We start from the raw sequence: 12,352 nt of genomic DNA, 5'->3' as shown, positions 1-12,352 counted from the left end.
GGAAGGCACCACATAGCCTCATTGCCACTTATTTGCAGGACCCCTGGTTTCCATCTCAACCCCTGTTAATTCTCATCCCACCAAGCACTTTCTGCAAAACTTGTGCTATTTATAATTGTGCATGCTATCTTATCTTTTATATTGGAAGGAATAGGTAGCTATTTGCCTAATCATTTATTCTGATATCTTTTTGGTAGATTAATTTAGTTGTATTAGATGGTAAGCATTCTTTTATAGATTCTTTTAAAAAATAATCAGTGACTAAGACTCCCTATAAGTTTTAAACGTGATAGCTTTTCAGTTAAGGTATAACTATCTGGACTGATCAAAATCCTGATCATTTTTATCATTTGGAAATATGAAGATACCAGTGGATGTATCTAAAGATACATTCAGTATATTTTCTGAATTTGGTTCAGTTTAAATACTTGGACCTATACTTTGCTACAAATAAGTATTTTGTGTCCATTCTTACCCTTCTCTGTAGTTGCAGTAGATCACAGGATAAAATTTCAAAAACCAGTTCTTTCATTCATCCGGTCAATATTTATTGAGTGCCTAGTATATGCAAGCACAAATCTAGGCATTGGGGATTTAGCTGAAATTAGACAAATGGTAAAAGACCCTGCTTTCATGAATCTTATAATCTAATTGGAGGAGAGAGAGAATTTTTATACAAGGAAAGAAAAGTAGGTAAATGCTGATTAGTGCTATCGGGGAAAATAGCAAAAGTAGGAGGATGGGGCTGCTTGCAGTAGAGAATGTTAACGGCTTTTCTAGGGTAGTCAGGTAAGACCTTACCGGTAAGTGACATTTCAGTGAAGACTTCATGAAAATAAGGGAGTAAGTGAAAGAAAATCTTCTAGGCAGAGCCAAGGACAGGTGCAAAGGCCTTCAGGTAGAAGCATGTCTGATGCTTTTGGTGAGTGAAATGAGTAAGAGGGAGTGGGAGGTGATGTCAGGAATCATAAAGTTCAGCATCATATAAGATCCTGAGCCATTATGAGGACGTTTATTGTTACTAATGGATGGAAAGCCACAGGAGGATTTGAGCAGAGTGTTATCATCTGACTTAGTTTTGTTTTTGTTTTTGTTTTTCTTTATTGTATTGTATTTTGAGAAAGAGTAAGTGCACGTGGAGGAGAGGGGCAGAAGGAGAGAGAAGGGGAAGCAGAATCTTAAGCAGATCAGTACTCAGTGTGGAGCCCGATGTGGGGCTCGATCCCACAATCCTAGGATCATGACCTGAGCTGAAATCAAGAATTGGATGCTCAACCAACCAAGCCACCCAGGCACCTGCCCTGACTTAGGTTTTAAAACACTCGCACTGGCTACTAGTTTGAGAGCAGACTATCAAAGGGCAAGACTAAAAGCAAAGAGACCACTTAAAAGGTGATCGCTGCAATCTGGGTGGGCAGTGTGTTGCCTTGGATCAAGATGGAAGCAGCATGGGAATGCAAGCTGGTGCGGCCAGTCTGGAAAACAGTATGGAGGTTCCTCAAAGACTAAAAATAGAACTACCCTACGACCCAGCAATTGCACTACTAGGCATTTATCCAAGGGATGCAGGCTTGCTGTTTCGAAGGGACACATGCACCCCCATGTTTATAGCAGCACCATCGACAATAGCCAAAGTATAGAAAGAGCCCAAATGTCCATCAATGGATGAATGGATAAAGAAGATGTGGTGTATGTATACAATGGAGTATTACTCGGCAATCAAAAAGAATGAAATCTTGCCATTTGCAACTACGTGGATGGAACTGGAGGGTATTATGCTAAGTGAAATTAGTCAGAGAAAGACAAAAATCAAATGACTTCACTCATATGAGGACTTTAAGAGACGAAACAGATGAACACAAGGGAAGGGAAACAAAATATAAAAACAGGAAGGGGGACGAAACAGAAGAGACTCATAAATATGGAGAACAAACTGAGGGTTACTGGAGGGGTTGTGGGAGGGGGATGGGCTAAATGCGTAAGAGGCACTAAGGAATCTACTGCTGAAATCGTTGCACTATATGCTAATTGATTTGGATGTAAATTAAAAAAAAAAAGCCATTCACCATGATTAAGTGGGATTTATTCCCGGTTTGCAAGGGTGGTTCAATATTCGCAAATCAAGCAACTTGATACAAATTGAGCATGATACACGCACTGAGCATGGAGTCTGAAGGTTCTCCACCCCCCTTCCCCTCCCTCCCTCCCTCTCATTCTCCCTCTTTCTCTCTCCTTCTGTCCCTCTCCCCTGCTAATGTTCTCCTCATAAAATAAAATAAAATAAAATAAAATAAAATAAAATAAAATAAAATAAAAAGATGGAAGTAGCAAAGTGGTGAGAGGTAGTGGAATTCTGGATAGTTTTAAAATGTAAAACCAAAAGGATTTACTGACTGGCTGGATGTGGATATGAGACAGAATTAATTCAAGGACAACTCTTTCTTTAAGGTTTTAGCCAAGCCCAGGAAAACAATGATGTTGCCATTTTCTAAGATGTAGGAATCTGTAACTCCAGCTAGTATAGAGAGCTAGGAATCAACAATTTTTGGATATGTTGAAATGAGGTAGGTTTGCTTGGCAGGCAGGAATTTGAGGTGAAATAAATTAATGTCAGTTGGGTTTTTTGCACCCATGGTCAGCTGCAAGGGTTCAGGTTGGGGTTTTGTCACATAAATCTGACTAAAGTAGATGGCAAGGGAGCCAAGGGTCAATGTAAGAAAGTGTGGGCAAGTGGTAGCCCTGGGGATCTCAGCTGGGTAAGGAGGAAAGTGAGGACAAGCAGTGTGTTGAGGGACAGTGACATAGTACTAGGGTCAGTGAAGTCATGGTTTTCAAAAGAGTGTGCTGTAAAGGTCACGTGATGTTCAGAGACTGAGGTGTGGAACTGAGTTTATAGAGAAACTGCAGTTATTGGTCATGATAAGGTTTGGGATACAATCATGGAGGTCGATGCCCGGAAAAGGAGAATAGGCAAAGTCATTGAAAAAGTGTGGTCAGGGCACTGAGAAGGCCGAGTATTAGCAGGTCAACAATTGGCTGGTGAAATCTCCAGTTGTATAGTAGGAGAAGCATCAAAGTGAATCTAGAGCTAAAATATTCCAAGAATGAAGGAAAGACCATGAGCTCTGTAGATGTTTGCTACAAGGGGGTTGGATGCATTTGCAAGCATGAGCTCTACTTTTGAGAGTTGGTAGGGAGGAGGGAGAGACAGTGATCTCGTGCTGCAGGGTGACCCCATTTCCACCTGTAGGCCAGAGCAGCTAGGGAAGGAGAACTTACGAAGGCTCATGGGTCCCCCAGGGGGGCTGGGTTTCAGCACAGAAGTAGCTTGATGATGATCACAGAGCAAGTGCTGGTTTTCGATACTCTGTTTACCCTCAGGAACAGTTGTTAGATGTTTAGTACCGCATTGGCCATTGGAGCCCGCAGACTAAATAGTACACTTCGGGGGTAACCAGGTAGACCTGGGGCTGTGTTGTAGTGAAGAAGATCCAGTTTCTTTTCAAATATTTGTGTGTCATTTGGATCGTTTGAGAAATAGTGCAGGGAAGAGTTACAGCCAATTTAACAAAAATTTTGACTTCACCCACATACTACTAATGTTAACATTGGAATAGTGAACATGGTTGATCTTACGTTGAATGAAATCTTGTGACGTGTGCAGCCCTCTTACTGGGGCATCAGCACCCGTCTAGCAGTTTTGCATGTCTGTATGTCTGTTTTCTTTTAAAGATAGCATAGAAGCCAACGTGGAAAACGCAGAGGTGCACGTTCAGCAAGCAAACCAGCAGCTGTCAAGAGCAGCAGAATATCAGGTAATATTTACTGCAGTAAATTACCTCATAACTTTGAGTTTCAGCTCTGTGTGTGTGAGAGAGAGAGAGATCGAGAGATCAGTTGGGTGTAAAGTAGCTGGAGATGTTCAAGTTTAAAATCCCATGGAAGACAGGTCAGATACCTGGTCAGTATAAAAAATAGCCTGTCTGTTCCCAGGGTTGAACCAGAATTGTGGCCCACAGGGATAGGAAATTCAGTGTTTAGAGTCCTGAGGGGAGCAGGAGATACCTCTGGGCATTTCTCACAGCTGGCGATCTCTGATGCCAGCCCTCACCCTTTGTTTCTCTCACTCTTTCCTTTCAGCTTTTTTTTTTCTTTTCTTTTTTTTTGGTCCATGACTTTCTGCACCAAAGAGGCAAAGATCTTTGTTCTAGAGAGTTCTCTTAACTCCTATGGCAATATATTCACTTGGAGTGCCCCTGATCACTAGGTAGTCTGTCTACATTCAGCAGACCCTTCAGGAATGAATTGATCTCTTATGTGAATCAGGTTAATACAGGGAGTCCCCTCTATATGTGACAAACAGAAAGTATGTGAAAGTACTCCACCAACATTAGGACCATGAGCTATTCATATAGCTTATGATATGAAGACAATAAGGATAAGGCCCTTTTAAAACTCCCCTTTTTGTCGTTGTTTATAATTATTTTCTCAGACCTTATTGCCTTCTTATAAAATATCTAAGATATTGTCACCGTCTTAGGTATTTCAGTTGCTTTTCACTTTTGTTACTAACCCCAGAAGTTTCCTTTCGTTGCAGTGCCGTTTTTCACTAGACAAACCACTGCATCCTTGGTGATACATTGAGAACAATGAAGCTCTATAGAAATTGCTGAGTTACAGCCCGTTGTATTCAGTGATGCAGTAACTGTCACTCACCTTTACCTTCTGTGGGCCAGTGATTCAGGTGTGTGGCTCAGCAGAATTAATGTCACAGACTGGAGGTATCATTCATAAATAGTTGAACACACCCACATAGCCACAGATGCTAGGTTACAACTGCTCAAAACATAGCGGTTAGCAGGATGTATCAGTAACTAGGCTTACCTGCCATGTTGTTTTGCTTTTGGATTTTGGAGGGGTGTAGATATGTCTCCCAAGTTTTACTTCCCCCTTGCTCAGGGAAGGGCCAGCCTACCTCCACCCTGGGGAAAAGGAGCACATCTTCCCAGTCTTCTCACCTCCGCATCTGGAGCTGCCCCATACTTAACCCCACGGGCCCTGGAGGGAGAAGGAAAGAGCCATGCAGCACAAGCACTGGGGAGAAAAGCAGCTTCCCTCCAGTTCTCCTTGGAGGCCTTGGTATTAAAGTCATGTCTCTGCAAAATACGGCACTTCTCAATAGTGTGGGTGAACCCTGAGTGGAAGGGCAGCTGATAGAGGCTCTTATCGCTGCAGTACCCTACCCCCCACCCCACGCTAGCGAGGGTGCCCTGGGCGCAGACGTCCTGTAGTGGGGAGCCTGTGATTGTTCTTAAAGGTGTATTATACTTGTGTCTGTGGTACTCACATGGAGTCTGGGGAAAATACGTAGGCAGGATGCTACTGAAACTTCAGAGAAATCGTGCTTCATTTATGAGGAATATTCAGTTGAAAAAGTTGCTGACTATGTGGTATACGGAAAGTCATCATAGTTTGCAGGAGAATTTCACAGAAACCTATCTTTCTGGAAATTTTATGGTACTCCTCCTAGTCGACACAAAGAAAATTTACAGATTTTTTTACTTTGTAAGAAAAAGGATTCCTGCATGTTGCTGTGAGATACGCAAGCCATTAAAGAAATCTGGAAATCTACAGCTGGGCCAGAAATGAAGAACGGAACAAAACTTTTAACCTTTGTATTTTAAATGACTGTATTATAACTTTTTAGCTGTTTGGTTTTTATTTGTATGTTGAGATTTTTCATGCAGTTTCTGTTGATATTGAAGAATGGGAATTTTGGAAACTAATACTTCAGGAAAAATTGCCAAGCATTCATGTTTGTTGATATTTTCAGAGAACTCATTTTGAAGAGCAACTCTTTGATAAAAATTTTAAAATGTGTAAGCTTTTAAGCTGTTGTTAGTTTTTACACATAGGTAACCTCAGTCTTTTGATTAAGTCAGTAACCTATTTGTCTGCGTCTCTTTTTTAAGCCCAGAAAAATGACCGATAAAGGTTGAATGATTAGCCCCTGAATTAAACCACTAATTTAAGAAGACTATTTTTTGAAAGAATAGTGCCATTTGTATTTGAAGAGATTTTGGAGAAGCAAAAAAGTATAGCCAAAAATCTGAGGGCAGTTAATTACTATTGGTTTTACTCTAGAAATGAACCATATGATTTTTCAGTTGCTGTAGAGATGCTCCCCTACACATATAAACATGTTTTTTTGTTTTTGCATCTGTAGCGCAAATCCAGAAAAACCCTGTGCATCATCATTTTTATCATTGTCATCGGACTTGTAATTCTCGGTCTCATCATATGGAGAGTGAAAGGCTGAATTATAAAGGATTGCACTACATTCTCTAAATTATGTACGAAGATTCCTGTAATCATTTTTATTATTATTATTATTATTCTAAAGCTACTGCATAAAGGATGGCTCCCATACTTTGTTATTTTTATTTGGCAGGGGGAAGTTTCTTTTAGATTCAATCTGATATTTTCTAATACTGAAAGTTTTTCTTGGTATCACTGCTGGCATAACTTCTGTGCTTTTCAATCTAGTAACTGAGGTTTTGTCCACGATGTGTATTTCATTTATAATTTATTTGCCCTGTTGACTTAGCTTTTGGAATCAGTAAATTTAAAGGTGTGTGTGTGTGTGCGTGTTCGTGTTCTGTGTGCATCTGTCTCTGTAAGAGTGACATGCACCCAGATTTGTGTGACTTCAATTAAAAATCTCAAATTTAATTTTGATATGGGCCAGCAGAGGAAATATTCTCAGTAACGTAGGGAAAATTAACCCACCTGTTTGTGGTGGTTTGTTTTCTTTCGTTTTCTGGTTCATAACAGCACAAATTATCTATTTAACTTTTATTGTTGGTTTTCTCTTAAGACCTTCGTTTACTCTAAATGAAATCAGTGAGTAATTTCCTAGAATATCTCATCCTCCTGATGTGTATATATTAAACATTTGCTGTAGATTGCCTAGTAAAATACTAAGGATAATTGTTTTTGCATAGGACCTGTTTAAGTCTGATGTTTGCTGGGGTATGTGTAGTCACTATAAATGTTAAATGTAATTTGGAGGAAGAGTATGAAAAATCAGTTCATACTATGTTAGAAATCTGGAGATCCAACTTGTTATTCTGCTGTGTACTTCCACAGCTATTAGGATGGAAAATTAATTACCTTCCCTGAAATCCTTCAGAGTTATGGCTACATGTATATCCTTGGGTCAGAATTACTTTTGGGGAGCAACTTTCCCAGAATTATTGTTTTTGAGCACTAACACTTAAAATTTAATGTTTACCTTGCATACCATTTTGTACCATCCTCCATTAGAAAACAATTTGGATGTTTGCCAATTAACCACTTGCCTTTTTAAATCAATGTTGTTTTGATGCACTAATCTGGATACTGTAAAGAAGTTTGTCTTAGTTTAGAGTTTGTATTTTATAACAATGTTCTTATATAGTAGTTTGATAGTGAAGTCAGTGTTTTACATGGCAAGCTATGAGACTCCAAATGGGAACAAATAAAATATTAAGTGTCTTTGCAACCAGAATAAAGATGATTTTAAAAGTGTCTGGATAGTTCTACTGTGTGAGGACTCTGCTTTGATGGGACCAGCACTTGACATAACCACACAGCAGCCCTTCTGTCTTTCTGGAGTACCAGTTTACTCAAAGTGTTTTATTTTGGCAACCTTTAAAAGTTTTGCTACTAGTAGGAGCTGCCTTGCATGTCAGCAAAACTCCCATTGTTTTCCTACAGGAGACTGTAGAAAACGTTCTTGTGAGTGAGTGATTAGAAGCTTTGAGACTCTGTTTCCCAAATCAGCTTGCTTTAGTGAACAAGATGGGCTATGCAGGGGAATTCGTACAAATACTACCTGATCTGAGGTCAGTGCAAGCCCACCAGACCTGCTTGAACATGAAAGAAGTGTGCTGTTTCGGGTGAGAAGCCAGTATCTTACAGCTACATAAGACTCCCAATGGCTCCCACAAGTCAGCTCAATTTTTTGCCAGGGTTGTACTTGATAAAATGTTTATTCTCATATAAGCACGTTCACTTATACTGTTCACTTCATGGTGAGTTCCCAGTGATAGCAAAAGTACTTAATATTTTTTGAATGGTTTTAGCACCTTCATTTAAAGTAATATTTTATAAATTATTTTAACTGGGACACAGATCAGTGATTAAAAACAGGAACTTTAGTGGCTTGCATTCTTTTGAGACATACTCACTTTGAGGGAAAATTTTACCCTGGAATACTTGTAACACAAAGAATAGTCTCGATTTGAAAATATAAAACGAAAAACATAGTACAATAATAGCAAAGGTTTTTAGGTTCTTGAAGTTTCCCTTAGGTTAGTTTTAGAATCGCTTTGGAAGGTGAAGCTTACACTGTGGACAATAAAATGGGAGTAGTTGGTACGACTGTCTACATATTTGAATCTGAGTCCAACTGAGTCTGAAACTGAAGAAGCTTCCTCATCAGGTGACACATACTGTTCGTTTTAACGTCCTCCAAAGACATTGTCGAGCAACGCAGATTGAGATTAACCAGCCTCTGTGCTTACATTGAGCGACAGTGTGGCATAAAGTGTTTGTTGTACCCGCCATTAAGTAGGAACGTGTTTGGGTTTTACACAGTGATTGGTGGCAAAGGAATAACGCGTGCCATCGCAGCGTAAAGCAGCTTGTCTTTAGTGGGCATGGGATCAACTCTAGAAAAGTATACATGTGGGCACAGATGGGGCTTGGCTGAAGACAGCAAACCACGAAGGCAGCGTCTGGAGTCAGGCCCCCGGAGCACCCCGCGGGCCCAGCAACGGCATCTGCGTCGTCGACAGAACGCTGCACTTGGAAGAAGGCTGCCCCTGGATCCTTCACGGTCTTTGCTGCTTTTTTTTTTTTTTTTTTTTTTTAATGTAAAATTTTGTACACACAAAAGCAGCATTTTGAATATCAACCTTTTTGGACAAGTTTATAATGAAACGTGATTTTTGAAGACCTTTTGTTCCACAAAATCAGTCTGTGGTTTAGCAAGAAAAGTGTGGAATAGCATTTCTAGTTGCTGTAATGTTTTGTTTCTTCATGTAGAAAAAAGAACACAATAAAAGATAAAACCTGTATAAAGAAAAGAGTCCTTGTCCACCTTAATAGTAAAGAACAATTTACAAGGGCAATGTATTCAGGATTTACTTTTTTTTTTTTTAAGTCAGAAATGACTACTGTTTATACATTACCAGGTTGCTGCAAAAAAATAAAAAATAAATTAAAATGGGATTTAGTTGTTTGGGCAAGTTATGAGTTAAATGACATTTTTGGTTCGTTTAAAGATAATGAAAAATTCTCATTACCGGTAAAGAACATCATCAGGCAGCCTCCTTTCCCAGAAAAAAAAAAAAAAAAAAAGATCGTTTGTGTATTTTCATGATTCACTTAAGAAAATGAAACCCTGCCCTGTGGATCCCAGACCTCTTCCGTCCACCATAAGGTTTGAACAGCCTGATGTCTCAAGCAAGGAAACACTTAGCAAAATTTTCACCAGCAGGAGCCCGAAAAGAGCTACGCTATATACCACTTCTTTGACAGAATGCAACGATATCTTCTCCTGTGAACCCATTTTCTCATAATTCAAATGCATCAAAATGGCCATTTTAATCCTACGTTTTGGCACTTACTTGGTTAACAGAAAATTACATGATATCTTTTTCTTCAAATAATCCTCATTTTAAGTGCAGAAATAGAACTAAATAACTGACCCACTAGACAGATTTTTATAGACACCGCTGCTTCTGGCAGATTTTTAAGAGGTTGGTCACTTAATTACTCAGAGTGGGATTCCTGTAGGTTTTGTGTAGCGATGGCATTTCTCCTTCAAATGTAAGTGGTGGAAGGCAAAACCAGATTTCCTGTGCAGTCGTTACGTGCATAACACCCCTACTTGTTTGAGAGGGAGTCTGCTAGAACTGAACTGAGTCTTTAAATAAACTTGAAAGGGCACTAATTCCCACTCTGGCAAACCCAAAGTACAGATTTTTAAGTGTTTACTGTAAGTACTGCTAAACAGTAGTTGCTAACTCCAAAACCTGTTAGCATCAGTGGAAAACTTAGAAATGCAGCTGGTTATCCTCAGTGAGGATTTACTGGTACGAGTTTCAGTTTCTGACACCTTCTGAAAGTTGCATACCACTGTGTAATGGCAGGTCTGATACACCGAAGCCAGAGCAGGTAAAGAGAACCAAGTTTACATCTCTAGAAATGAGAGATTTAACCCAAGACCAAGATACAAGCTTTTAGTAACTTGCATAGCCGAAGACCACTGATCATGAAAAGCTTTCGAATCAAAGCAGATTCTAGAAATAAACAGCCAAAGTATAATGTAGTGGAGAATATTGTATTTTATTTCATTCTTCCAAACCCAGGTGCTGTGGTCATTTTAAATTCATTTAAAGGCGTTCTCAGTGTACCTGACCACATCTGACCTATTTTCAGTGCCAGACTTAATGTTATAAGCTCCCTAAAGGTTACCATAACCTTTTAAGATTTAATTACTACTTTGTGGTGGGGAGGATGCCACAATTCAATAAGGTAACCATCATATATCATTTAAATTCGTTCTATCTTGGATGCAGTAAGATAGCATTTATTCTAAATTTGGACTTTCCAGTTGTGTCTTTTCCTGATCTATGATCAAATATAGCTCTTAGTAATTGAGAAGTTTTCTATGTTACATTAAACTCCTCAAGCCTGGAATAGAGGCAACTGACCAATACGTTGCTTTGGAATGGCATGGACGTTGAAAATGAAGAGGCCATTCTATACAATGTAAAACATGTTTAATGCTATTATTTTATTAGCATGCTTTCGTTTTGAGATAAGTAGTTGTAAAAAAAAAAAAAACAAAAAAACAGTACAGAGATCCCTCTCATGTACCCTCCACCCAGTTTACCCCGTGGTAACTGTGCAAAACTATACTATCACACCCAGGATAATGGTATTGATAAAGTCAATGGTAGAAAATTTCCATTTACAACATTCAAACACAAAGACGCCTCCTGTTGCCCTTTTAAAGCCACACCTACTTTGCTCCCGCCCCCACCCGCTCCTTCCAACCATAATCTGTCCTCTACCTTTATAATTCTGTTATTTCAATAATATTATATAATTGGAATATTACAGTAGGTAACACTTGGGGATTAGCTTTTTTCACTCAGCATAATTCTCTTGGAGATTCACACTGCTTATTTTGTGGGTCAAGTGCATCTGATAGTTCCTTCCTATTCTGGTATTGAGTAGTGTTCCATGGTATGGATGTATCACAGTGTGTTTAGCCGTTTACCAGCTGAAGGATCTCTGGTCAGTTTGAGCTGTTACGAATAAAGTTGCTATGTTCATTTGTATACAGGTTTTTGTATAAACATCGTCTTCATTTTCCTAGGATAAATGCCCAGCAGTGAAATCGCTGAGTCATATATAGTAATTGAATGTTTAGTATTTAAGAAATGATCAAACTGTTTGCCAGAGTGGCTGTAACCAGTTTACATTCCCACCAGCGATCTTTGAATGACCCAGTTTCCTCACTTCCTCGTGGGCATTTGGTGATGTCACTAATTTTTATTTTAGCTATTCTGATAGGTGTGTGGTGATCTGGTGGTTTTATTTTATACTTCACGAAAGGCTGATCATATTGAACATCTTTTCATGTGCTTCTTGGTGCCTGTATTTCTTCTTCAGTGATGTGTTTCTTCATCACTCTTTCTCTAATTGGGTTATTTTTTTGTTTTTACTGTTGAGTTTTGAGTGTTTTTTTAATACTTTTTTTAAAAGTTTATTTATTGATTTTGAGAGAGAGTGAGCGGGGAGGGGCGGAGAGAGAGGGAGAGAGAATTTTAAGCAGGCTCCATGCTTAGCACAGAGCCCGGCATAGGGCTGAATCCCACAACCCTGGGATCATGACTTGAGCCGAAATCAAGAGTTGGGCACTCAACCAGCTAAGCCACCCTGGGCCCCTGTTTTTCTTTAAAAATATATTCTAGGGGCGCCTGGGTGGCTCAGTCGGTTGGACGTCCGACTTCGGCTCAGGTCATGATCTCGCGGTCTGTGAGTTCGAGCCCCGCGTCGGGCTCTGTGCTGACAGCTCAGAGCCTGGAGCCTGTTTCAGATTCTTTGTCTCCCTCTCTCATTGACCTTCCCCCATTCATGCTCTGTCTCAAAAATAAATAAATATTAAAAAAAATTTTTTTAGATATATTCTAGATACTAGTCCTTTGTCCAATACCTAAATTGGTTTGCAAATATTTCCTCTCACTCTGTAGCTTGTCTTCCTCTTAATGGGGTCTTTCACAGAGCAAAGGTT

At 39.5% G+C, this 12,352-nt stretch overlaps 1 protein-coding gene across 2 annotated transcripts in view; it reads left to right on the top strand.

The window, feature by feature from the left end:
* Nucleotides 1-9,126, top strand: part of STX7 (syntaxin 7) — a 42,997-nt gene extending 33,871 nt beyond the window's left edge. The window contains exons 9-10 of one of the 2 annotated variants that reach the window (XM_043592390.1): nt 3,733-3,815; nt 6,227-9,126. In XM_043592390.1, coding sequence (XP_043448325.1) covers nt 3,733-3,815; nt 6,227-6,319 — 176 coding nt within the window. In that variant the 3' untranslated portion in view covers nt 6,320-9,126. Of the gene's footprint in view, nt 1-3,732; nt 3,816-5,570 lie in introns of both variants that reach the window. The other variant, XM_043592391.1, reaches the window with a different exon arrangement.
* Nucleotides 9,127-12,352: the final 3,226 nt, after the last annotated feature.

This window comes from Prionailurus bengalensis, chromosome B2 (genome assembly GCF_016509475.1).
Source record: "Prionailurus bengalensis isolate Pbe53 chromosome B2, Fcat_Pben_1.1_paternal_pri, whole genome shotgun sequence".
Taxonomy (NCBI): Eukaryota; Metazoa; Chordata; class Mammalia; order Carnivora; family Felidae; genus Prionailurus; species Prionailurus bengalensis.
Note: the sequence above shows the minus strand (reverse complement) of the source record. Positions and strands in the feature narration are given on the sequence as shown.